This window comes from Diaphorina citri, unplaced genomic scaffold, assembly GCF_000475195.1.
Source record: "Diaphorina citri unplaced genomic scaffold, Diaci psyllid genome assembly version 1.1 scaffold1193, whole genome shotgun sequence".
In the NCBI taxonomy this organism is placed as follows: Eukaryota; Metazoa; Arthropoda; class Insecta; order Hemiptera; family Psyllidae; genus Diaphorina; species Diaphorina citri.
The window spans coordinates 34953-61738 of record NW_007378622.1 but is presented as its reverse complement, the minus strand read 5'-3'; the positions used below and the strand labels follow the sequence as shown (position 1 = coordinate 61738).

The following is a 26786-nucleotide window of genomic DNA, read 5'->3' as shown; positions in this document are numbered from 1 at the left end:
CCACTTTAAATAAAGCCAAAGAAAAGAGGACAACACAAAGCGAAAATTCCATTTCATTTCATTAGGCCCTGTCTTGTCAGACCACTACAGACAGTAAATATCAGTGCGAAAATCTTGTCGTTTTGAAGAAAGCGTTTCTAAAGCGCAATCAACACGGAAACACTAACAATAGGGGGGGGGAGAGGGAGAGAGAGAAGGAAAAGAAGAGGAAAAAAGAGAGGGTATGAGAAAGAGAGACAGAAAGGAGAGAGAGAGAGAGAGAGAGAGAGAGAGAAGATAAGTTTTGCAAAGTTCACGAATCAAACACGGTCTCAAATCTCGGGAGGATCTTTCCTTCTCTCTTCCTCCCTCCCCTCTTCCTCTCTCTTGCCTCACTCTCCTCCCTCTCTCTCTCACACACACACACATTTCCCCATATCGTCTTTCTCCTTTCCCCTCATTGACTCAACTCCCTCCTTTCTGAAGGAAAAGTTGTGGAAAAACGTGTTTTCATACACTGAGAACCAGGGTGCCGGAAGCCCAGTCGAGTGACTGGGTTCCGGAACTCTTATATTGATCTCTACATCGGGAAGCTCGACATTATTATAAAGTATTCCAATAACCTAAATCAGGGGAAGTAACCCAATAATAGAGTTCTTCCACCTTAACTAGTGGCATCCTATCACTAATTTTTTTTTCTCAGTGTACCCTTCTTGAATACAACCGTTCAATCCTAGGAAGGTATTATTTTTTTCACTCCCAGGTCTATAGATTTTCCTTATCTGTTTTTACACTGATTTCTTTCCAAAGCCAAAATTATGAGCAATGCTTTAACGACTTTCCCTATCAAATATGGAAACAGTGGATGTGTGTGATGGGTGTGGTGTGTGTGGGGGGTGTATTTGTGTGTGTGTGGTGGTCCCGTACAAAGGACGGGTCAACCACTAGTATGAAATATGAACCTTAGTGAAAACTTGAAAACTGAAAACCCAAACAGTGTACAAAAGCAACATATTGGTGGAGAATGGAGATGACATATTTGCATCTGAAAATTGTGGAAATGGAGGTGGCAAATTTATTAGGGTCTGCACTCCGGATACCGAATAATTTGAATTGGAAAGCAGTCTGGAGGTTTCGGAAAATCGAAGTGAAAGCAATACCTACTTTACTTAGTAAAAAGCATCATATACACGTTATGTTAGTTTGAAATGACAGTACCTACATGTATTCTACAACCCCTGAATTTAAAATTACAACCCCTGAATTTAAAATGAAAATTAATTCGATTCTCATACAATCCAATTTCTGAATTTAAGGTTCCTTATTTTTCTGAATTTAAGGTTCCTGAAACCTGACTCAAATTTGTTAATCAACTTCACATGAAATAATTGGAGAATAGCTACCTGCAGATAAATTATTGCTTATTGTAGAGTGTAGATTAAATTATATGCAGACGTTACTTCGGAATTTTCCCAGGGTAAATTTTGTTTATTCATCGCACTCGCTTTGTACGTTTCTCGGTAAACAAAACTCGCATAAATACAAGAATATTAAGATACATTATCCAGAGCGAAAAGCGTCCATCAAAGGAAAAAGCACTCAAGAAAATATGGGATGAATTCAATTAGGAGCTGTGACTTTTGCAAGGGGAGATATGTAAAACAGGAGCTACAGAGTGAATATATAATACAGAGAAAATGAAAACAGGAAAGAGAATATGCTGATTGCCACCCTTAACTGAAATAGAATACTCCACTGTGTCTCTAACAGTCTAACACAATAGAAAGGGAATTGTGCTTTTTATTTATTTAATTCGTACGACTATATGCTGAAACAACTTTGCTGTCATAACTCATAATAAACTCGAGTTAGTTACGGGATACAAATAACAGCGGATGCCAAGATCTCTTTATAGCAAAGTTGTACAAATAATAGTGAATGACTTCATAACAGACTGCTCAAGAGCTCAAGTTATACAAATAAATAGTGGGTCTTAAAATATGTGCCAAGATCTCTTTATAACAAACTTCAAGTGTACACATAATAGTGGATGTGCCAGAATCCCACAATTTCTTTGTGACCAAGTAGGTACCTAATGGATTTGACAGTATCTCTTTATAGGGGGTCGAGTGGATCTGGTACAACATCATCTCTTCTGATGAAGTGTTAAGCGTTACCCCTTCATTTGAGTTTAATCACAGTTAGTTGTAAAGTAACTTCCTGAGTTCAATAGCAAACTTCAAACTTGAATTGTACAGGTGGATCTCTTCATAGCCTCATACCAACTTTGAATGTCTGTATAAAACAGTAGTGGATGTGCCATAATCTCTTTATAAAAATCCTAAATTACAATAAGAGGTCCTGACACCTCTCTCTCTACCTCCATAGTTGTCTCTCTATCTCCCAACTGCTTTATATTTTAGCGTCATAAAAGTTTCACATCTCCGACATGATGTAAAGTACTTCGAGACGTTTTAAAGCTAAACAAATTTGTTCCTGAGTTTCTCTTTATCAAGGTGGCAAATAAAATTAAAAGTAAGAGATTTTTCAAAAGCTTGTCTGACATCACAGTAATTCGAGCAAAGTTTTTGTTCATCTGTTCTCCCGGTGGCAATGACGTAGATAATTTGGCATTTGTCCACCGCTTAGAATGCTCTAACTCTAAGCAGACATTAGTGACTTTATTGTACGAAGGTCAGGATTCAGTACGTCTTTTTCCAAGATGAATTACCGTATATTTTGTGTAGTTTGCACAGTATTTTAATGATAATTCAGTGCGAAAATCTTGTCGTTTTGAAGAAAACGTTTCTAAAGCGCAATCAACACGGAAGCACAAACAAAAGGAGAACAAGAGAGGATTTGATGAAACAAAAGACACAATCGAAGCATTATATAATCTGTCTTTCACTCTATTCTCTCATCCTCTCATTCTTTCTTTTCCTCCTTTTCTTATTATTTTTCTTTTCCCACTCTCCGTTCTCCCCTCTTCATATTTCTCTCATTTTCCTTTCTCCTTCTTTTTTTCTGCCTTTCTCCAACCCTCTTTACTCTCCTATATCTTGTGCTCTCTCTCTTTTCCCTCCCCTCCCTTCCTTCCTCTCTCTGTTTAAGAGATCTATTCTAACTCTCAGGCTTTCGTATGTTCGGAAAATTTCCCAAGGGGTTTTAATGGGATTGTATGAGTGTTGACAAGTATTATTGTTTTCTCAGAATGTCCCCGAATTTGACCTTTGATCCAGTGTTACTTAGCTTTTGGGTTCGTAGTTCAATTCTAATATTCCTTGATTTAGTCCTATGGAGCTAATTTCACCAGATACCTACCTCTTGCTATGCTGGCTTTCTTCTCTGTTTCCCTTCTCTCTTCTCTTTCGGGACGATAAGACCTTAGCAGTTACAGTTCCCTCTGTTAAACCTCTTGAAAAAGACCTCAAAAAGTCAAAACACGATTTTTGTTTTCATACTGAGAACCAGGGTGCCGGAAGCCCAGTCGAGTGACTGGGTTCCGGAACTCTTATATTGATCTCTACATATCGGGAAGCTCGACATTATCCAAATTTTCACTTTAGGTACGTATGTAGGATGATGGATGGTATTCAGATGTTTGAAAATCTGGGCAATCGGGTGACAGGCTTCTCGGCCCTACTCAGGCTGGGTGCGGTTATTATGAGTATAGTTGGGTAATTCCTCGTCGAATGAAGGGTAAAACTCCCGTCAACAAAGACCTTAGCAGTTTTAAAGTGACGTCAAAGTCCCACAGAGCCTTCATGCCGTATTCATGAATTCAAAGCCGGAGAGAAAAAGTCAGACTGAAAGTATATTGTGGAATGATGGTACTACACTACAACTGGCTGAAATTCATTTTCCAACAAGAACAAGAGAGGATTTGATGAAACAAAAGACACAATCGAAGCAAATAAGTTATGCTCTTTTTACACATACAGTTAACCTTCAACATTTTACCCTAAATCATAGGACCGTTTTAGAGAGGGTCTCTTTACATTCTCTAAGGATTTTCATTTGACAGATAAATCCTTAATATTGATAGCTTGCCTGAAGATATGATTCAGTCGAATGAAGGGTAAAACTCCCGTCAACAAAGACCTTAGCAGTTTAAAAGTGACGTCAAAGTCCCACAGAGCCTTCAAAGCCGTAAAAAATCTAAAAATGATCCTACTATTGAAGCTCTTAATATGCCAAAGTTCAAAGCTCTGGGAGCAATCTATTATGAATTTGTTTTGTAAGATGACTGAATGAGAACAGAATCCCGCATTCCTCAGTAATACCGTTATAAATTTAATTCAATTTGAATAAAAAGTCCAAGGCTTCTCCTGCATTTTCCCAGGGTAAATTTTGTTTATTCATCGCACTCGCTTTGTACGTTTCTCGGTAAACAAAACTCGCATAAATACAAGAATATTAAAATACATTATCCAGAGCGAAAAGCGTCCATCAAAGGAAAAAGCACTCTAAGAAAATATGGGATGAATTCAATTAGGAGCTGTGACTTTTGCAAGGGGAGATAGGTATGTAAAACAGGAGCTACAGAGTGAATATAATACAGAGAAAATGAAAACAGGAATATGCTGATTGCCACCCTTAACTGAAATAGAATACTTCACTGTGTCTCTAACAGTCTAACACAATAGAAAGGGAGTTGTGCTTTTTATTTATTTAATTCGTACGAGTATATGCTGTATATGCTGAAACAACTTTGCTGTCATAATCATAACCCATAATAAACTCGAGTTTGTTACGGGATACAAATAACAGCGGATGCCAAGATCTCTTTATAGCAAAGTTGTACAAATAATAGTGAATGACTTCATAACAGACTCCTCAAGAGCTCAAGTTATACAAATAAAAAGTGGGTCTTAAAATATGTGCCAAGATCTCTTTATAACAAACTTCAAGTGTACAAATAATAGTGGATGTGCCAGAATCCCACAATTTCTTTGTGACAAAGTAGGTACCTAGTTAGTTACGGGATACAAATAACAGCGGATGCCAAGATCTCTTTATAGCAAAGTTGTACAAATAATAGTGAATGACTTCATAACAGACTGCTCAAGAGCTCAAGTTATACAAATAAATAGTGGGTCTTAAAATATGTGCCAAGATCTCTTTCTTCATAACAGACTGCTCAAGAGCTCAAGTTATACAAATAAATAGTGGGTCTTAAAATATGTGCCAAGATCTCTTTATAACAAACTTCAAGTGTACACATAATAGTGGATGTGCCAGAATCCCACAATTTCTTTGTGACCAAGTAGGTACCTAATGGATTTGACAGTATCTCTTTATAGGGGGTCGAGTGGATCTGGTACAACATCATCTCTTCTGATGAAGTGTTAAGCGTTACCCCTTCATTTGAGTTTAATCACAGTTAGTTGTAAAGTAACTTCCTGAGTTCAATAGCAAACTTCAAACTTGAATTGTACAGGTGGATCTCTTCATAGCCTCATACCAACTTTGAATGTCTGTATAAAACAGTAGTGGATGTGCCATAATCTCTTTATAAAAATCCTGAATTACAAGAAGAGGTCCTGACACCTCTCTACCTCCATAGTTGTCTCTCTATCTCCCAACTGCTTTATATTTTAGCGTCATAAAAGTTTCACATCTCCGACATGATGTAAAGTACTTCGAGACGTTAAAACAGCTAAACAAATTTGTTCCTGAGTTTCTCTTTATCAAGATGGCAAATAAAATTAAAAGTAAGAGATTTTTCAAAAGCTCGTCTGACATCACAGTAATTCGAGCAAAGTTTTTGTTCATCCGTTCCCCCGGTGGCAATGACGTAGATAATTTGGCATTTGTCCACCGCTTAGAATGCTCTAAGCAGACATTAGTGACTTTAAGGTGGCAAATAAAATTAAAAGTAAGAGATTTTTCAAAAGCTTGTCTGACATCACAGTAATTCGAGCAAAGTTTTTGTTCATCTGTTTTTCCGTTCCCCCGGTGGCAATGACGTAGATAATTTGGCATTTGTCCACCGCTTAGAATGCTCTAAGACATTAGTGACTTCCTTTGAAATGCTCGTACAGAAAGCATTAAGATGTTGCCATTTTGTCCTCACCTCATCTTGACTTCCTGTGATGTTTTTCTTTCCCACATTCTTTCTTTGAAATGCTCGTACAGAAAGCATTAAGATGTTGCCATTTTGTCCTCACCTCATCTTGACTTCCTGTGATGTTTTTCTTTCCCACACTCCTTTTCATTTCCCTCCTTCCCTGTATTCTTTTTCACATTTCTTTGACGATAAGATTCGTTTCTGTTTGAGTTCATTCGTGGTCTATCTGCCCCCTGGCATTCCCAGTTAACCTTTGACTTTGTTAACTGACTTGAAAAGAGATAGAAAGGCATTGATATGGTAAGGTATGGTTCCCTATCTGAGACACGTGCATCCAGGAAGTCAGAGTTGGACTATGAATTCATTCTTTTTTCGTTTTCCACTCTTTTGAAAGAAGGAGAGGTACCTTGATTGATGTTTAATATGATATCCGAAATAAAGAAGGATATTTGATTGATCCATGTCAGCTTGCAGTGGTTCGAAACATCGAAACCACAGGTAAAAGATCTACAAAAAAAGTACATTTGAAATAATAATAATAGTGCTTATTTATACTGCTTGCATAGGACTTAAAAGTCCCTTTACTCCAGCAGTAGGCTACTACTATTATCAATAATAGTGCTTATTTATACTGCTCGCATAGGACTGATAAGTCCCTTTACTCCAGCAGTAGGCTACTACTATTATTTGGTCAAATTCTCAAATTATATTGAGGATAAAATTCTATACCTCGGCTGGGATTGAACCCACGCCCTCCTGTTTACCAGTCGAGCGCCTTGACCACTACACCACCAAGGCAGGTAATGTTCATGTATGAGGATAGGCAACGGGATGAAGGACTTTTTAATGTGTTGGATTCTACCAAAGGGTTTTTGGAAATTTTATAAAACGCCGTATCGCGTATTTGTAATTTTGCGGTGGCTGTAGGAGGAGGTAGCTTAGGAGTATTACTTTTGATTGATTTAACTCCACAGTACGTGAGAATGCCAGGTAGATTTTCGTCTATTCAAATTGTTGGTAACGAATCTTGGGAGCAAAATTTAAAATGTAGGGTTGATAGGGTCTTCTTCTACTTTTTATTTTCTGATGGAGAAATAATAAATCTACCTAATCATATCTTCAGGCAATCTATTAATATTAAGGATTTATCTGTTATCAGTAGGATGCAATTAAACAAACACACGTCCAGCATTTCATACCACTTGTAGAACACAACTAGTGGCGTGGTGTGAGATTTTCAAAGGGGAAGATAGAAACACGTAATCATAGTATGTCAATCTCCTGGTAGTCTTACTGGCAGTATGTCGATGCCTCTCAGGAAAGTAATCATGCGAAACCTGTCTTAAGTCCAAAGTGTGTCCAAACATACACCCATATTTATGAACAAAATGCTGTCTCTTAAGTTCGTGCTAAGCATAGTCTCAAGGCATTTGATTGGTCAATTTTGACTTGAGACTAATCTAAGAAATATCATTCTTGTTCATAAATACGACTGTTAGCCTCATCAGAAACCAGGAACAAATTTTAGGAGATTTATGAAAGCAGGGCCATTTTTCATACTGTTTCCTTTTGAGAAATGGACATACATTCCTCATTTGCTCCTTGGATTTTGTGACCAATTTGGCCATGGGGTGTCCTAAGGACACTGTTTCTGAGCCAAATCTACAATTTCTACAGATTGTATGTACCTTTCTTTTTTGTACCGTTCTCGTTGAGATCACCCTGTAGATCCTAGCGTCATAGTCTCAAGGCATTTGATTGGTCAATTTTGACTTGAGACTGATCTAAGAACGATCATTCTTGTTCATAAATACGAGTGATAGTCGATCGACGCTACGGGATGAATCTGTGTTATCGAGGCGGTGTGGACGTTCATGTTACCATGTATGGATAGACCTTTAGAATTCGGGTTGAATAATCAAATCACTTGGACCAGTTAGACTGTGTTTCACGAAGTCGGAGTTGGCTTCAATTCTGGATTGAGCTGGGTTAAGTAAAGCTCCTTAGAGAAAGTAAAGAGACCCTCTCTAAAACGGTCCTATGATTTAGGGTAAAATGTTGAAGGTTAACTGTATGTGTAAAAAGAGCATAACTTATTTGACCTTTTTAAGATCAAGGTAAAGTTTTTATTAACTTTTATGTGTAAGTAGGGCCGAAAAATGCGTTGAGAATTATTTTAGGCAGTCCTAACACTTTTACATCCCCATCCTGAAGGTGTGATAAGCACGTGTAGCCCTCATGTAAAGTGCATGCGAACATGTTCAAAGGATACGGGATTTACCTCTCTATACAACCTATGAATACCTGGCACACGAGTTAAAAAATATGATTAATATGCAAATGTGTCGAAAACTCTCTCGTAATTTGGACAAGAAAGGACATTGGTGGACAAGGAGAAGACAGATTTTCAAACATCTGAATACCATCCATCATCCTACATACGTACCTAAAGTGAAAATTTGGAAACTTGGTCAATTGCATAGGGAATCAGGACTAAATCAAGGAATATTAGAATTGAACTACGAACCCAAAAGCTAAGTACCTAACAGTTGACTGGATCAAAGGTCAAATTCGGGGACATTCTGAGAAAACAATAATACTTGTCAACACTCAAGGGGGGGGGGGAATGAAGAAATGGAGGAGAAAAAGAAGGAAGAAGAGATGAAGGAGGAGGAAAAGGACAAAGAAGAGGACTGTGAGGAGAAGGAGAAAGGAGGAGGAGGAGGAGGACTAGGTTGAAGAGGACGAGGAGAAGAATGATGGGGGAAAATACTGTAGGAATGGAGGAGAAAAAGGAAGAAGAAGAAGAGATGAAGTAGGAGTAAAAGGATACGAAGTGGAGGAGTGTCAGGAACAGAAGAAGAAGGAGGAGGAGGAGAAGAAGAAGAAGAAGAAGAAAGAAGAGACGAAGAAGAGGAAGAAGAAGGAGGAGGAGGAGGATATATTGCTTGAAAGGTTTACTTTTATCAACAAAGGAAGATATGAAGGATACAACAATGTACTCTCGGTTACCTAATCGAAAGGAAAAATCTGGCGAGAAGTTAGACGGTCATTTATTTTATGCTCCCTCAGAAATCTTGTCTGTAGGATAGACAGTAAAATATGACAAATACAGGAACTCTCTAATTATTTCTCTTTTTATCTTCTTGAAAGAAGAAGGAGAAGAAGAAGAAGAAGGGGTGGAGGAAGGCGAAAACGCGAGAAAAGCAAAAGAAGGAAACATAAAAAAAACTGGACGTATTTTCTCCTAAAGAAAATCCTTGGACAGCACCGGAAAGGTTCATAAAAAGGAAACAATAATTAGGGGAGATGGAGAAAAAGGAGGATGAGAAAAAGGAAGAGGAGGAAGGTTTCTCCTCTGTGACTCATTCAATATCCATGGGGGCCATTGGGATTGGCACTCTTGGAAAATGTCCAGACTTATGGTGCCCTAATTGCAGTACTTCGAGTTATGGTGCACTATTTCAGGACATTTGACCATGGGAATGTTTTGACAGAGTTTCCCAGAACCAAGGGAATTGAAGTGCTTTCTTTTTAATTATGTTCCATCTCAATCTCTCTGCCATGGATACCATCATAACTTTTGCATTACAAACTTAATCTGCTAATGATAATATGTTTCTCCTCTGTGACTCATTCAATATCCATGGGGGCCATTGGGATTGGCACTCTTGGAAAATGTCCAGACTTATGTTGCCCTAATTGCAGTACTTCGAGTTATGGTGCACTATTTCAGGACATGGGAATGTTTTGACAGAGTTTCCTAGAACCAAGGGAATTGAAGTGCTTTCTTTTTAATTATGTTCCATCTCAATCTCTCTGCCATGGATACCATCATAGCTTTTGCATTACAAACTTAATCTGAATATCCCGTGCAGTAAAAACATATGCATAGAAAAAGTTCTTGTATGGAAACCGCCAGTTTCCATTTGCTATAAGTCGGTAGATATGGGTCGAGTGGTTTTAAGACGAGGGATTCCTTCTTGTGGTGGTTTGTCCATAGTAGTTAGAAAGTTTTACGATCTTGGTATGACCCCGTTAGGATTCTGAGATAAAGGACCCTGAAGTTTCATGTTAGGAACTCCCATCATGGAAAAAACATTTCAGGACCTCCTATGACGGAATATATTGAAATGTTTGTATATTTAGACGGCATTAAAGAAAAGAACCATCTATAAGGGGCTTTTGCGTTATGGATGGTTCTTTTCTGTCAAATAGTAAAAACATATGCATAGAAAAAGTTCTTGTATGGAAACCGCCAGTTTCCATTTGCTATAAGTCGGTAGATATGGGTCGAGTGGTTTCAAGACGAGGGATTCCTTCTTGTGGTGGTTTGTCCATAGTGGTTAGAAAGTTTTACGATCTTGGTATGACTCCGTTAGGATTCTGAGATAAAGAACCCTGAAGTTTCATTTTAGGAACTCCCATCATGGAAAAAACATTTCAGGACCTCCTATGACGGAATATATTGAAATGTTTGTATATTTAGACAGCATTAAAGAAAAGAACCATCTATAAGGGGCTTTTGCGTTATGGATGGTTCTTTTCTGTCAAATGCTGTCCATTTATTCATTTGCTACAAAAGTAAAACGTCACATCACGTCGTTAGCATTTAGCCCACGCAATGAAAAGGGCATCGCAATATCCGGTAACGCATGTCAATGGGACATAGTAAAACGTCACATCACGTCGTTAGCATTTAGCCCACGCAATGAAAAGGACATCGCAATATCCGGTAACGCATGTCAATGGGACATATTTTAACACCCGTTCTACATTTTCATTCATACAGCTTGTACAAAAATCCATTAGAACACCTTTTCATAATATTTGTACTTTGACCTGGTTAAGGATCGTATATTAACCAAAACGTATCATAAACATGCAAAAACAAGTAGACAAAAATCCATTAGAACACCTTTTCATAATATTTGTACTTTGACCTGGTTAAGGATCGTATATTAACCAAAACGTATCATAAACATGAAAAAACATTAGGTTCTCCGCAAAGTTTGCATAATGGAAACAACAGCAAGCAAAGTTAATGTAAACACAGAAATATTCAAAGTAGAATTCCATTTTTTCCCTCACCTTGCCCTTCGCATAAAATTTATTTTAAAGTAAAGATTTTACTTTTGCACAAAATAGCTTCGGGGCTCCATCAACTTGTTCCTTGGAAAGCTGGAAATTTTTTTACGAACCCCATTTTTCTGGTAGAATAGATCAGTTGCGCTTACTTGGGTGATGTTTCAAAGTCATAGAGCAGGAAAAATGAGGAACAACGGAATTTTTCTTTTTATTCTACGACTTCTAGATCCCGAGATAAATCGATTAAAAAAATACCGGTAAATCGTGAACTTTGACGTCACGGCATACGCTTGTACAAAAATCCATTAGAACACCTTTTCATAATATTTGTACTTTGACCTGGTTAAGGATCGTATATTAACCAAAACGTATCATAAACAGGCAAAAACAAGTGAAAAAACATTAGGTTCTCCGCAGAGTTTGCATAATGGAAACAACAGCAAGCAAAGTTAATGTAAACACAGAAATATTCAAACTAGAATTCCATTTTTTCCCTCACCTTGCCCTTCGCATAAAATTTATGTAAAGATTTTACTTTTGCACAAAATAGCTTCGGGGCTCCATCAACTTGTTCCTTGGAAAGCTGAAAATTTTTTACGAACCCCATTTTTCTGGTAGAATAGATCAGTTGCGCTTACTTGGGTGATGTTTCAAAATCATAGAGCAGGAAGAATGAGGAACAACGGAATTTTTCTTTTTATTCTACGACTTCTAGATCCCGAGATAAATCGATTAAAAAAATACTGGTAAATCGTGAACTTTGAAATGCTCGTACAGAAAGCATTAAGATGTTGCCATTTTGTCCTCACCTCATCTTGACTTCCTGTGATGTTTTTCTTTCCCTCATTCTTTCTTTTCTCATCCCTCCTTCCCTGTATTTTTGTTCACATTTCTTTGACGATAAGATTCGTTTCTGTTTGAGTTCATTCGTGGTCTATCTGCCCACTGGCATTCCCAATTAACCTTTGACTTTGTTAACTGACTTGAAAAGAGATAGAAAGACATTGATATGGTAAGGTATGGTTCCCTGTCTGAGACATGTGCATCCAGGCAGTCAGGGTTGGACTATGAATTCATTCTTTTTTCGTTTTATACTCTTTTGAAAGAAGGAGAGGTACCTTGATTGATGTTTAATATGATATCCGAAATAAAGAAGGATATTTGATTGATCCTTATCTACAAAAAAATGTACATTTGAAATGTTCATATATAAGCATATAAGGATAGGCAACAGGATGAAGGACTTTTAAATGTGTTGGATTCTACCAAAGTGTTTTTGGAAATTTTATAAAACGCCGTATCGCATCTACCGAGTACCGAGTTCATATGGACTCAGGGCTTCTCTTCACGTTTTCGCCCGCGCCACCCTACAGATTTACCTTCCTAACAAAAGGATCTTCCAACCTCACTCTAACCGCACGCCCATTTCTTTCTGTTTCCAGACAATCATCACATTGACATATCTCGGAGTTGGTGCTACATTTACTGAAACGCTGCTGGGGGATCTGCCCCGGGGTGCCCACATTATCACCAAAACCACGTGTGAACTGTTGAGGATTCAGTATCGAGACTTTGTAGAGATTAAAGAAGTAAGTAGAGCTCTACAGAGATGATAAAATCTCCATGAAATACTAGTAATATATCTTTTTTAGGAGTTTTAATAGAGGAGACTGTAACAACAGATGACGGAGGTCTTATCGTTTCAAAATCGAAGGGAGTAGGGGCAGGATGAAATCTTGAATTTTTTTGTTCAAAAATTATTTATTCAAGATTTAGGTAGGTACATAAGAGAGGTACTTTTGGACCACCCTATAGATAGGTACACTACTAGAAAATTTAAGTTTGTGCCAGAAAACGTCGAAATTCGTGTTTATAACGCGTTAATAGAAAAACAACATCAAAATTTCAAACATCCTCAAAACACTAAAGGTATGTATGCAGGTATGAAAAATATTTTGAGTAAAAAAAAAATCAAATTCTTCCTTAAACTCTTCTCATTATTCTCAACAAATTTCCCAACAAAAAAATAAATTAAAAAACTGAAAATTGAAATTTAAGTCCTCCATCTTTCGGTTCTCTCTCCCTTCTCCCCTTCATTCTGCTTTGCTGAAAGTTTTTTTTTGTTGTTGCTTCGAAAAAATTCGCGAATGGAAAAAAACTTCAAATTTCCGGCTTTATACTTCAAATTTCCTGACAGCGCTAGATTTTAGAAAAGGTTTCACTGAAAACCGAATTTGTGAAGTCTTTTTTTTTCTCTCCGGTGTACATAGGTAAATAAATAAACAATATTATTATGAATAGTTAAAATTTTATACTGAATATTGTAAATATCTATTCTGTATTGTACCTACTTCTCTCTCTCTCTCTCTCTCTCCCTACCTCTCCTTTATTCAGAAGTCGAAGTCAGATACCTATCTCAAGATTCTCAAGGCATAGGCTGGTATGTTTTGAATACAAAGAACAACAATGAGTGCGAGAAAAGTCTTCATTACAAGCATAAACAACAAGATTTGTTTCATAAAACACACAAAAGACGTTTTGATCATTAAACGGGTAAATATCTTCTGTATTGTACCTACTTCTCTCTCTCTCTCTCTCTCTCTCTCTCTCCCTACCTCTCCTTTATTCAGAAGTCGAAATCAGATACCTATCTCAAGATTCTCAAGGCACAGGCTGGTATGTTTTGAATACAAAGAACAACAAAGAGTGCGAGAAAAGTCTTCATCACAAGCATAAACAACAAGGTTTGTTTCATAAAACACACAAAGGACGTTTTGATCATTAAACGTGAAAGTACGAGGGTCAAGATTCTCAAGGCATAGGCTGGTATGTTTTGAATACAAAGAACAACAATGAGTGCGAGAAAAGTCTTCATTACAAGCATAAACAATAAGGTTTGTTTCATAAAACACACAAAGGACGTTTTGATCATTAAACGTGAAAGTACGAGGAGAAACTGGAACAAAACTCAAATGAAAAATGAAAATGACAAAAGTTAAAACAATATTTATTTCTCACATTTCCAAAGCGATGAGAGAATTCCGCCATAAAAGTCAATGAAAAAGTACACACACTTTTCCACACAAAAAGGTTACAAAAATAAATAAAAGACTTTGGCAAAGTCGTAAAAAACACATTTCGCTCCAAGCTTCTTTGCTGACTGAGAAAGTGAAATTCCTGCTGATGCGGAAGGGGAAATATTTTGCAGATGACATGAATGAGCACAGTGCACACTCGATTTTTACCTGCTGAATGAATCAGCACATTGCAGACTCAGAAAAACCTAAACTTTCAATTCAGGCAATATTCATTTCCTTCAGCGCTTCAATTTATCACTATTAGGGAAAGTGAAATTCCTGCTGATGCGGAAGGGGAAATATTTTGCAGATGACATGAATGAGCACAGTGCACACTCAATTTTACCTGCTGAATGAACCAGCACATTGCACACTCGATTTTTACCTGCTGAATGAATCAGCACATTGCAGACTCAGAAAACCCTAAACTTTCAATTCAGGCAATATTCATTTCCTTCATGTGAAATTCCTGCTGATGCGGAAGGGGAAATATTTTGCAGATGACATGAATGAGCACAGTGCACACTCAATTTTACCTGCTGAATGAATCAGCACATTGCACACTCGATTTTTAACTGCTGAATGAATCAGCACATTGCAGACTCAGAAAAACCCAAACTTTCAATTCAGGCAACAATATTCATTTCCTTCAGCACTTCAATTTATCACTATTAGGGAAATTAATTTAATTTGAATTAATCTTGAGATCAGGGGCTTACTTCACGGACGAGTCCGCACTTCCCACATTTTACAAAATGCGCGGAAAAAATTGACAAACGATACCAATAACATATTTTCTGCGGAGTAAAAGTGATTAGTAAGGAGTGCAGGGTCGTGGGTTAGGATTAGGACATACAGACAGAAATTTTTCTAAGGATAAATATACTTTTACTTCAGCCTATCGAAGGTGTAATTTACAAGTGCCTCCTCAAGTTCAAGTGGGTGTAAGTTATTAGTCCGGGTAAATTACATATCGAACATTTCCCCCCTTGCTCCCTTTTTTTACCCCCCCGATATGATTCCTGGGGTAAAATGTGTAATGTGTGTGTAACATTTTACAAAATGCGCGGAAAAAATTGACAAACGATACCAATAACATATTTTCTGCGGAGTAAAAGTGATTAGTAAGGAGTGCAGGCTGCAGGGTCGTGGGTTAGGACATACAGACAGACAGAAATTTTTCCAAGGATAAATATACTTTTACTTCAGCCTATCGAAGGTGTAATTTACAAGTGCCTCCTCAAGTTCAAGTGGGTATAAGTTATTAGTCCGGATAAATTACATATCGAACATTTCCCCCCTTGCTCCCTTTTTTTAACCCCCCGATATGCTTCCTGGGGTAAAATGTGTAATGTGTATATCGAACATTTCCCCCCTTGCTCCCTTTTTTTAACCCCCCGATATGCTTCCTGGGGTAAAATGTGTAATGTGTGTGTACTTATTTACAGATTTTCTTTTATAAAATGGAAATTATCAGGGCTCTGTTTCTGACTGATTTGAACAGGGTCGGATTTACGTAGGGGAACGTGAATTTTTATTGGAGGTATGATAGACCCTGAAGTTGTATTAGGACTATATAAGAGAGGCAGGCTCTCTCGCTATTTATCTTCTTATTCCTTTTTTTTCCTTTCTCTCTCCCTCTCCTTTACCCTCTTGAAATGTGAATTCTTTGTGGTGAAAGTGTAACCAGCAAGAATTTTTGTGGGTATATCATACCATGACGAGTCTTTCACCTACCTATCAAAGGATATTCTCGTCTTTTTCGTTTGTAATATTTGAAGAACGATTTAAAAAATCAGCAGATATCAATCCTTTGCACGACCTCTAAAAAGGCCCAAAAGTGCAAGAATTTTTGTGGGTATATCATACCATGACGAGTCTTTCATCTACCTATCAAAGGATATTCTCGTCTTTTTCGTTTGTAATATTTTAAGAACGATTTAAAAAATCAGCAGATATCAATCCTTTGCACGACCTCTAAAAAGGCCCAAAAGCGGAAAAGCCCAACGAAATTTAAGTGTGGCCCTAGCCAAAGTATGCATTAGGAGAAAATTACAAACGCTTAGATTGCTTAGAACAGGGTTGTCCAACCCATTTCTGCGGCCCTCGAAGGCCCGCGAAGGCCCGTGTAGAACTCTGTGAACTCCAAGCTGACCCTATTTCTCCATCCCGAACAGAAGTAGCTTCTTGATAGAGACCGATTTCCAAACCTTAAAACTCTAGGGCCCAAAAGCGGAAAAGCCCAACGAAATTTAAGTGTGGCCCTAGCCAGAGTATGCATTAGGAGAAAATTACAAACGCTTAGATTGCTTAGAACAGGGTTGTCCAACCCATTTCTGTGGCCCTCAAAAGCCCGCGAAGGCCCGTGTAGAACTCTGTGAACTCCAAGCTGACCCTATTTTTCCATCCCGAACAGAAGTAGCTTCTTGATAGAGACCGATTTTGGCCCTAGCCAAAGTATGCATTAGGAGAAAATTACAAACGCTTAGATTGCTTAGAACAGGGTTGTCCAACCCATTTCTGCGGCCCTCAAAAGGCCGCGAAGGCCCGTGTAGAACTCTGTGAACTCCAAGCTGACCCTATTTTTCCATCCCGAACAGAAGTATAGCTTCTTGATAAAGACCGTTTTCCAAACCTGAAAATTCTAAGACTGAAGATTACATCAATGTTTGGTAGTTTATACATGTCCGAAAGTGCTTTTTCGACTATGAAGCATGTGAAAAACCGAGGTTTGGAAAGGTTTGTGAGTTGAATTTTTACCTTTGCGGCCCGCCAACTCTCTATCTTGGTCTCTTGTGGCCTTCGGGTGAGCAAAGGTTGGACAACCCTGGCTTAGAACTTATTGTCAGGAATAACAAAATTGTCAGGACAAACATGTGAAAAACCGAGGTTTGGAAAGGTTTGTGAGTTGAATTTTTACCTTTGCGGCCCGCCAACTCTCTACCTTGGTCTCTTGTGGCCTTCGGGTGAGCAAAGGTTGGACAACCCTGGCTTAGAACGTCATGTGAAAAACCGAGGTTTGGAAAGGTTTGTGAGTTGAATTTTTACCTTTGCGGCCCGCCAACTCTCTACCTTGGTCTCTTGTGGCCCTCGGGTGAGCAAAGGTTGGACAACCCTGGCTTAGAACTTATTGTCAGGAATAACAAAATTGTCAGGACAAAAGGTTATTGTCAGGAATAACAAAATTGACTGTAAAACATCTTGAGGAGGGCGTAAGTAAAGAGGGAAGAGAGGGAATAGGAAGTAAGCATTGAGGAGGGAAGGGTAGGAATAAGGAGTAAGCATTGGGGAGGGAAGGAAGGGAGAGTATGAAGAGCTTTGTGCAATGTCAAGGAAACGTTATTTCAACCGGAAAATTTTCTGTATTTTTTGTTATTTTTCCAAGTGTAAGAACAGGAAATTGTGAGAAAATTATTCTTCATCAGCTTTTGATATTTTTTGAGAAATTGAGATCCGCACCGTAATTTATTTTTCCAAGTGTAAGAACAGGAAATTGTGAGAAAATTATTCTTCATCAGCTTTTGATATTTTTTGAGAAATTGAGATCCGCACCGCACCGTAATATTGTAATGAGGGAATTCTCATGACGTCAGTCATTCGACTGGCATGTCCGTTACTTCGTCCGGTAGCGACTGCTCAGTCATTTCATCCTAAAAGTTTTCCGATTTACTTTCTTGTCCCAATACTCCCAATATCTTAGATGCGCTGACCACATGCCATGCGGCCTGTTGCATGCGCGACTATGCGCGACTTTTAGTAGCGCGTAGTCGCCAAACTCTCTATCATTTTCATAGGACTGCGCGCTCTTATAGGTAATTTGCGCGACTACGCGTCCAATGTTGTCATCCTAAAAGTTTTTCGATTTACTTTCTTGTCCCAATACTCCCAATATCTTAGATGCGCTGACCACATGCCATGCGGCCTGTTGCACGCGCGACTATGCGCGACTTTTAGTAGCGCGTAGTGGCCAAACTCTCTATCATTTTCATAGAACTGCGCGCTCTTATAGGTAATTTGCGCGACTACGCGTCCAATGTTAAATGGGCCTTACGCTTTACAACACGAGCTGTAAGTTTTCATTATTGTCTAATATTTAATAAATATTTTGAATTTAGAGCTCGAGAAAAAAAGCACGTACTTTATTAGGAAAAGCGACGCTCCCGGTAAAACAGGAGGCGTTGTATCGTATGCGATTCCGATAATGTCACAGAAAACGCGCTCTGAACTCTGAAAAGAAGCTTCAATAGAGAGTCCACAACTCCACAACCTTCAGTAAAAGCAACAAGCTATAAGTTTTCAAGACGTATTTCTGTAATCAAGAAGTATTTCCGTAAGTCTCTGTCTGCAAAGTTTTTCCCAAGGATTCTCTTCTTATTATTTACGTATTCTTCCGCGTTTTTATCTTTGTTTCTATTCCAGTGGAAAATGTATTGTCTTATTCCTCTTTCCTCTAATGTGTTTTTTACGTTTTAGGTGGTCATTCGTCTGCGTACTGTTATCTTGGAGCTCAGAAGTACAAATTATGTACATCCATATTTAGAGGGTATCCTGCAAATTCAGGGATATCCCGACGTCTTGGCTTTAGGCCGGTCATTCACTATCAGGTAGACCTGACAGGTACGCCTGAACAGGTTTCCTTGTCAGGTCTACCTGCTAGTGAATGGCCGGCCTTAGTTTCCTATAAGGCTTCTGTTGTAAGGCTCCAGAGTTTCCTGTGTTAGGTATATGTGTTTCCTGTCTTATCAGAAGGTAGAAAGTATCTCTTTATTTTGTCTGGGAAAGATCTTGGCTTTTTTATTCCTATAAATATTCCTGGTATTTTGTTTTTGTCTGGGAAATATCTTGGGGACCTTGGGGTTTTTTATTCCTGTTAATACTTTAGGCCGGCCATTCACTATCAGGTAGACCTGACAGGCGCACCTGTTCAGGCGTATTGTGAATGGCCGGCCTTAGTTTCCTGTAAGGCTTCTGTTGTAAGCCTCCAGAGTTTCCTGTGTTATCAATCTCTCCTCTAGGTATATATGTGTGTTTCCTGTCTTATCAGAAGGTAGAAAGTATCTCTTTATTTTGTCTGGGAAAGATCTTGGCTTTTTTATTCCTGTAAATATTCCTGGTATTTGTTTTTGTCTGGGAAATATCTTGGGGACCTTGGGGTTTTTTTATTCCTGTTAATACCATCCCCTGTAAATTTTCTCTCGTCTTCATTTGAATTTTACGACGAAACAACAACTTTCCCAGGAACTTTCTTAATAATCAGACTTCTGTGTTTCCCTTTCTTCATTATTCCTCTTTCTCCTCTCTCTCTCTTCTTTCATTATTCCTCTTTCTGTCCCTCTTTATTGGTTCCTAATACTATCCCCTGTAAATTTTCTCTCGTCTTCATTTGAATTTTACGACGAAACAACAACTTTCCCAGGAACTTTCTTAATAATCAGAAGTCTGTGTTTCCCTTTCTTCATTATTCCTCTTTCTCCTCTCTCTCTTCTTTCATTATTCCTCTTTCTGTCCCTCTTTATTGGTTACTCTCCCCTACTACTCACTCTCATCACCTTTTTAGCTCTTCTGTTACTCTCCATCTCCTTCTCTTTCTCTCCTCTTTCTTTCCCTCTTCCTGTTCTTTATTTTCCTCTCTCTTTGTCTCTCAATCTCTTTCTTCCTCTCTTTCTCTCGATCTCCATCTTCAGCTCTTTCTTTTCCTTTTAATATCTCTTTTCCCCTCTCTTTCCCGCTCTTCCTTCTCCCTCTCTCCCTCCCTCTTCCTTTCCCTCTTTCTTCTGTTGCCTCGCCCTTAAGTTATCTCCCTAGTTATTTCGTTTAATGACTGAAAATATGATAGTCCGCTTGCTGCAGTGTGCACTCTGCAGTATTCTGCCATATTTCTCTACCTAAGATGCTATAGATATAGCTCGTCTTGTGTTGACCTAACTATTTATGTATTTTTTGTCTTACAAAGCTCTTCTCTTGACCTAACTATTTTTCGTAGTTTATTCTTCAGTTCGTGTCTTAAGAGTCCTACATAGTCCTACATAGCTATACGGTGAAGGTAAAATTGGGGGAAAACGCGATAGAATTCCTTCCCTTTTCCATTGTCAAGACAGTCGTCCGGTGTAGTGGTGAGCCAATGGAATTTTAGCCTCAACATTCTTTGAGAATTTTGCCACAATAATATGGAGTAGTAACCTCCTGCCTCCTGCTTTCTTCTGGGATTCTTTAGCTCTATCTCTCTTCCTCTCTTCCCTTTGCTCTTCTTACTATTTGTCCCACGTGTAAATATTTTTCCTCAGCTAGGTCGTTAGCTATGTCGCTTGGTCAGTTATGTTAAGCTACAATGGATTGTTGTTACCGTGGTTCAGTTGCGGCGTCTTGAATACAGAGGTTCTTCTTTTTTTTTCCGATAAGGCGCAAATTTCGAGATCAGAGCTCATTTGTGTGAGAAAATGTGAAAAAAATCCCCCAAAAACTAGTTTTTTTGGATTTTTGCATTTTCTTCGTTTTAGTCTCAATATTTTTTTTAATTTTTATAGTTTTTTCTGAGATAATAAAAAAAATTCATGAGAATCACCAATTATGCAAAATGAATAAAGCTCGTATAAATTTCGTATCGTTTATCTCCGCGACTCACAGTGGTGTAGGGTGAGATGTGAATTTTTAGGGGACTTCCTATAATAATGAATTCTTTGCGGCAAAGCAGACACCTTTTTTCCCCAAGATTTGTGGGTACCACTGGCACAGAATTATTAATTGCCTTTTTTACTTTCTATTTACTATTAATTCTCATTCATCATCAATCCTTTTACTCTGGTAATGCCGGCGTGCAAGCCTAGTGTGATACCAACTGGAGCACGTTAACTCTATAGCAGCAGGAGTAGATGTAATACATACTTCAGTAAACTCCAGAAAAAGGATCTCGATTGGACCTTTGAAGACCCAATGGGACCCTCTCATGAGTTCGTTACACATTTCAATATAGTTAGCCTTTACACACCTTTGAGTCTTTCAATATAAAATTATAAACGCTATACCTTTTCAATATAAAAATAAACTATACACCATTCCAATATAAAAGAACACAGACTTGAAAGACTCAATAAGGTTTCCAGCAGAGCGGAAAAAGGACGTTTGAGACTTTGAACAGTCTGTGAAAGGCTGAAAGGTGACTACTATACGTTTCGCAATATTCACTCTTCTTTGATCCTTTGTGTCACTTTGTGTGTTGAATTTGACATTGTAAAGCTGCAAAGGCCAAGGACAGAGTCAGCACTTTGAATAAGAGATGTCCACTTTTAGCTCTGCACTAAGCACGTTTCGAGAAATATTTAATACCTCGATAACAGGAGAGTAATAGAGCGTGATTTTGTGCTATCCTACTATAGTGCTATACATTTATCTAGGTGTAAAGGGGCGTTTACACTATAGGAGAAAGCCAGCCGTTCAGGATAAAATCCGCCCCAGGCAGGAATCGAACTTGCGACCTAGCGCTTACAAGGTAGACGCGCAACCCTCGAAGATAACTATGCTGCTAAAATAAGTTCAAGGGGAATAGGAAAATAAATAAGTAATAAATTATAGCTGTTTTTTGTTGACTATTATTAGGTGATTTAGTAATTTATCGCTTAGGGAAGCACGGGGTAAGAATTCTAATCCATTTAATTGCTCATAAAAACAAAACATAAACGGAGATCACGTTTTATTTAACGGAGATCACGTATTATTTACGAGCAACGAAATTGTTTAAAACACAATTCCAATATTAATTTTGTTGTGTATAAAACAAGAAATCGGGATGATTATCGAACTTATCTTTCGCAAATCCAGGGATAACCCAAATGCAGGAACGGATTATCTACTTTTCATTACAGGGAGCTTATTGTAGTCATATTTGTATTAGTTCTCATTAAGTTTCCCCGTGTACTCTCCGCCCCTGCTATTTCAAGAGTTAAGGGCAGCGGTGAGCAATCTTTTGAGAGGAGTGAGTCCCTCAAAAAGAGAGGGAAATTGCGACCTCCTTCAAAAAGAAACTATAATAGGTAATTATAGTTTCTTAGTTATGTTGAAAAAAATAATCATTTTTTGGGAACAAAAATTTTAAGCCAGCGAGCAGCAGCGAAATAACGTGAAATAATTGAGAAGAGGTGGGTTGCTTTAGGTTTTCACTAAATAAAGGGTACAACTTAACCCCGGTCACTAAAAACCTTTTGCAAATTTTGGATATTTAGTTTTGAGGCGCGACCCCTCAAACTTTAGTTTACAATTCCTTGGGGGAACGCGAGACCCACAGGTTGCACACCCCTGTTTCCGAGAATGGCGTAACTCCACGGGATTCCTGTTTATTAAAACCTGGGAAAAGTTATGTTCCGCATTTTGTGTGAACGTTGCCTTCATTACGGACCATGTCGGAAACATAAATATCACCATCATTGTTCTAGCGTTCTTGATAGCTTTAGCCTTTTATGTTCCGTGCATAATTTACACTTCGGCATTGTAGTCTCTGAGCATTGGATTAAAATATCCGTGCTAATCCCTGTTGTAGGCTATTTAGGGTTGACGTGAAGCCGATGTTAGAAATTCTGTTGAAGTTTGAGCTAAATTCCCTTTAAAGCATGAGCTATTTATTTCTTCGATAAATGAGGTCGATTAGGGATTAGAGGAGTTTTGTAATCTTACCGTAAAAAGTAAACAAGATTTCATTTTGTACCTTTCTCTCTCTCTCTCTCTCCGTCTCTGTCGATTTCAACACTTTCCAAAGCGGACAACTTTGTATTTCAGAAAATTACCCCGTCAAACTGAGAAAAGATCTCTCAAATCCATTTGAAACAATTCTAACAGGAGTAACAGGTAATATACAATTCCACAAACACAGCAAAATATGGTGAAACGAAAACAACCAAGGTGTTAGGTAGGTATACTATTAGAGGTAACTGCAGTAATACCTCCACCTAATCTTTCCTCCAGTCTCCCAAACACGCAATGAAAACAAAGTTTACGTCTGACCTATATTTTCTCCCTGTTTCAGAGAAACAAAGATGTAATCAGCGAGCTTCAAATGAACACGAAAATCAAAAACGGTAAGTCAATATACATAGGTACATTCTGTTCCCTTTAGTAGATGAGAGATATGGCACAAATTGAGGATCCATTTGGCCCTTGCGATTTTGGTAGCGTATTTTCCCCAGATGTGGCACAAATTGCAGATGAGAGGATCAATTTGGCCCTCGTGGCCCCTGTAGTATTGTATTTATGACAAGTATTTATGCCATGGAATTTCAATTTAATTTAAAAGGAACATTCACGAGGATAACATTACCAGATACCTTTATTTTCAGGAAGGGTAGGTTAAAATGCATACATGATTAACATAATAATCATAAAAAGTAGGTACACTGTACAAAGTTAAAACATCATGTTGGTATATTAAAACATCATGTTGTATTTGAAACGTAAACCCAATTATGTGGTGTTAAAAACAAATTTCCAGGCACAGGGATTTCTAACGATCACAAATTTTTACTCGCAAGAGTTGGAAACTTCGCCAAAGTGCGAAATGCCAATGTGCTTTTTAGGGAACTCCGCGCGGGCCAACAGGTCTCGTCTGATCACTGAAGCAACATCGAGCATGGATTAAACTTGGATAAGTGACCGCTTAGGAACATCAGTAGCACCAACGATAAACGATAACCCATAATACATTTACATAATCGGGAGACGCCAAAACTAAAACTCACTTATTCCATTCCATCACTTCAGCCGAGAACGAAATTCTAAGAGAGAATGGGAGTAGCACCAACGATAAACGATAACCCCCAAGGGGTTTCAGAGAAATTTGAATGGATAATTATGATTTATCAGAGAAGATATTATTTTTGAATGATTTTGGTAGCTATCTAGCTATACTACTGAAAAGGAAAACAACTGTTTATAATTGACCGAACGAAATTCAAAAACGGTAAGTCAATATACATAGGTACATTCTGTTCCCTTTAGTAGATGAGAGATATGGCACAAATTGAGGATCCATTTGGCCCTTGTGATTTTGGTAGCGTATTTTCCCCAGATGTGGCACAAATTGCAGATGAGAGGATCAATGTGGCCCTCGTGGCCCCTGTAGTATTGTGTTTATGACAAGTATTTATGCCATGGAATTTCAATTTAATTTAAAAGGAACATTCACGAGGATAACATAGGGACTCAATTTTTGAAACTTCGAGGCATTTTTGGCTCTGAACTCTGAAAAGAAGCTTCAATAGAGAGTCCACAACTCCACAACCTTCAGTCTCTGAACTCTGAAAAGAAGCTTCAATAGAGAGTCCACAACTCCACAACCTTCAGTAAAAGCAACAAGCTATAAGTTTTCAAGACGTACCTATTTCTGTAATCAAGAAGTATTTCCGTAAGTCTCTGTCTGCAAAGTTTTTCCCAAGGATTCTAGGATAAAATCCGCCCCGGGCGGGAATCGAACCCACGGCCTAGCGCTTACAAGGCAGACGCACTACCAACTAAGCTAACTAGGCTGGTCTAGTTTCTATTCTATCTCGAATTCAAGACTCTTTTTCACCAGATAGTCCAAATACAAGCAACACGTTTATTCTTTTCCATATTTATTCACTACACAAAATTACCGTCCTGGTCGGGATTTGAACCTTACACCTTTCGTTCAATGGTCAGCGTTCTTAATTAGTTGGTTACAGCCAGCGTACTCTTATCCTTTATACGAAGAGAGAGAGAGAGAGAAGGGAGGGGAGGGAGAGGAAAAGAAAGATAGAGTGTGCGAAGGGTAGAGGGAGGAAGGGAGGGGTTCAAGGAGCGAGGTAGGGAGGGAGAGAGAAGGAGGAGGAGAGAGAAAGAAACAGAGAGAAGTAGAGAGGGTATTTAATATTAATTACACCTGGCTGTCAGTTTATCGCATTTCTTCCGAAAGCTCTTGGCTTAGGAGAAATTTATTTTGGTCCCCGAAACATTTGCTCAAATTAATGAAAATATACTCCATTACTTCCATGCCACATTCGGAGGGGGATAAAACTCGGGGGCAAATTTCGACATTTATAATTAATACCCAACCATGGGTGATGCACTGAATGCTTTTTTAGACTAGGATTTGCGTAGTAGTGCTTTATTTAGAATTTCTTTATTTAGAATTTATCCTTAAAAATTTTATAAATGAATATCACAGAAAATCTTATCTACATTTATCCCCCTATTCTTCCTTTTCCACCTTCTCCTCTCTCCTCTCTTCCCCTCTTTCCTTCATTTTATCCCTCTCCCTTTTCTTTCCCCTATTTTCCTATCCCTTCCTCTTTCAATATTTATTTTCTTCACATACACCTTTTCTAAAATTTCGGTTCCTTTTTAGCCCGTCTTGGCTTAGGAGAAATTTATTTTGGTCCCCGAAACATTTGCTCAAATTAATGAAAATATACTCCATTACTTCCATGCCACATTCGGGGGGGGATAAAACTCGGGGCAAATTTCGACATTTATAATTAATACCCAACCATGGGTGATGCACTGGATGCTATGTATTTTAGACTAGGATTTGCGTAGTACTGCTTTATTTAGAATTTCAGACTGTCAAGAAACTACAGTATCCCTTCATTCGTAGGTGCATACTACAGAGATACTAATATTTGCCTAAAAATTGAAGTATTAGGCCCACAAGGATAATGAGGGACTTGGTTGACATCCCAATGAAAACTATGAAAAGGCAAAGCGTGCTAATCACCTAAAACCTAAGCAGTTAAAGGGCTATCTCTGGCATAAAACTACCTACTAGGAGTGGGTTAATTGCTGCTTAATAGTCCCCAATTTCAAATCATAACCCTAAAAACCATTATGTTTGAATCATAATGTCTCTCGCCATTACCCAAGAATTCATGGATTCGTACCTCATTAGGTTAATGGATGTGTTGTAAATTCACGTCAAGAAGATTAGATGAGACTGTGTTGATACTCTTCATGGCTAATGTGTTCTAAGCTTCTAACTTTTACAGGACAAGATAGCTTGTTTGAATGGTCTTTTCGGAACTTATGTCCAATAAACTTGCTTGAATATGGGTAATGACCCACAAACACCAGGCTGCGGAAGGCAGTTTTATCACTTTTATCCATTAAAAAGAAAGAAATACTTTATTTTTTGGGAAGGCAAGGTCTGTGGATTTTGTCAATTTTAAAAAGATTCACAGCTAAACTTAACCATTATGTGTGAAAATTTCTTGGAACGAAGGGGATAGAATTTTATCCTTCAAAATTTTATAAATGAACATCACAGAAAATCTTATCTACATTCACCCCCCTCATCTTCTTCCTTTTCCACCTTCTTCTCTCTCCTCTCTTCCCCTCTTTCCTTCATTTATCCCTCTCCCTTTTCTTTCCCCTATTTTCCTATCCCTTCCTCTTTCAATATTTATTTTCTTCACATACACCTTTTCTAAAATTTCGGTTCCTTTTTAGCCCGTCCTTCCTTTTTAGTCCGTCCTTCCTTTATTATTACTAATAATAAAAGGTATAGTGGACGGACTATTGTATTCGCTTCGGTGTCTGTCTGTCTGTCCGTCAGTCTGTCTGTCTGTCTGTCTGTC

The 26786-nt window shown here is 38.2% G+C and overlaps 1 protein-coding gene across 1 annotated transcript in view; it reads left to right on the top strand.

Moving 5' to 3' along the window:
• The window catches only part of LOC103514638 (rap guanine nucleotide exchange factor 4-like), a gene marked incomplete at its 5' end in the record, with an annotated part of 78916 nt that overhangs the window by 25872 nt on the left and 26258 nt on the right, over window positions 1-26786 (top strand). The window contains 2 exons of the mRNA XM_026827551.1: window positions 12580-12726; window positions 23228-23279. Of these exons, the coding sequence (XP_026683352.1) occupies window positions 12580-12726; window positions 23228-23279 (199 nt within the window). The remainder of the gene's footprint in view (window positions 1-12579; window positions 12727-23227; window positions 23280-26786) is intronic.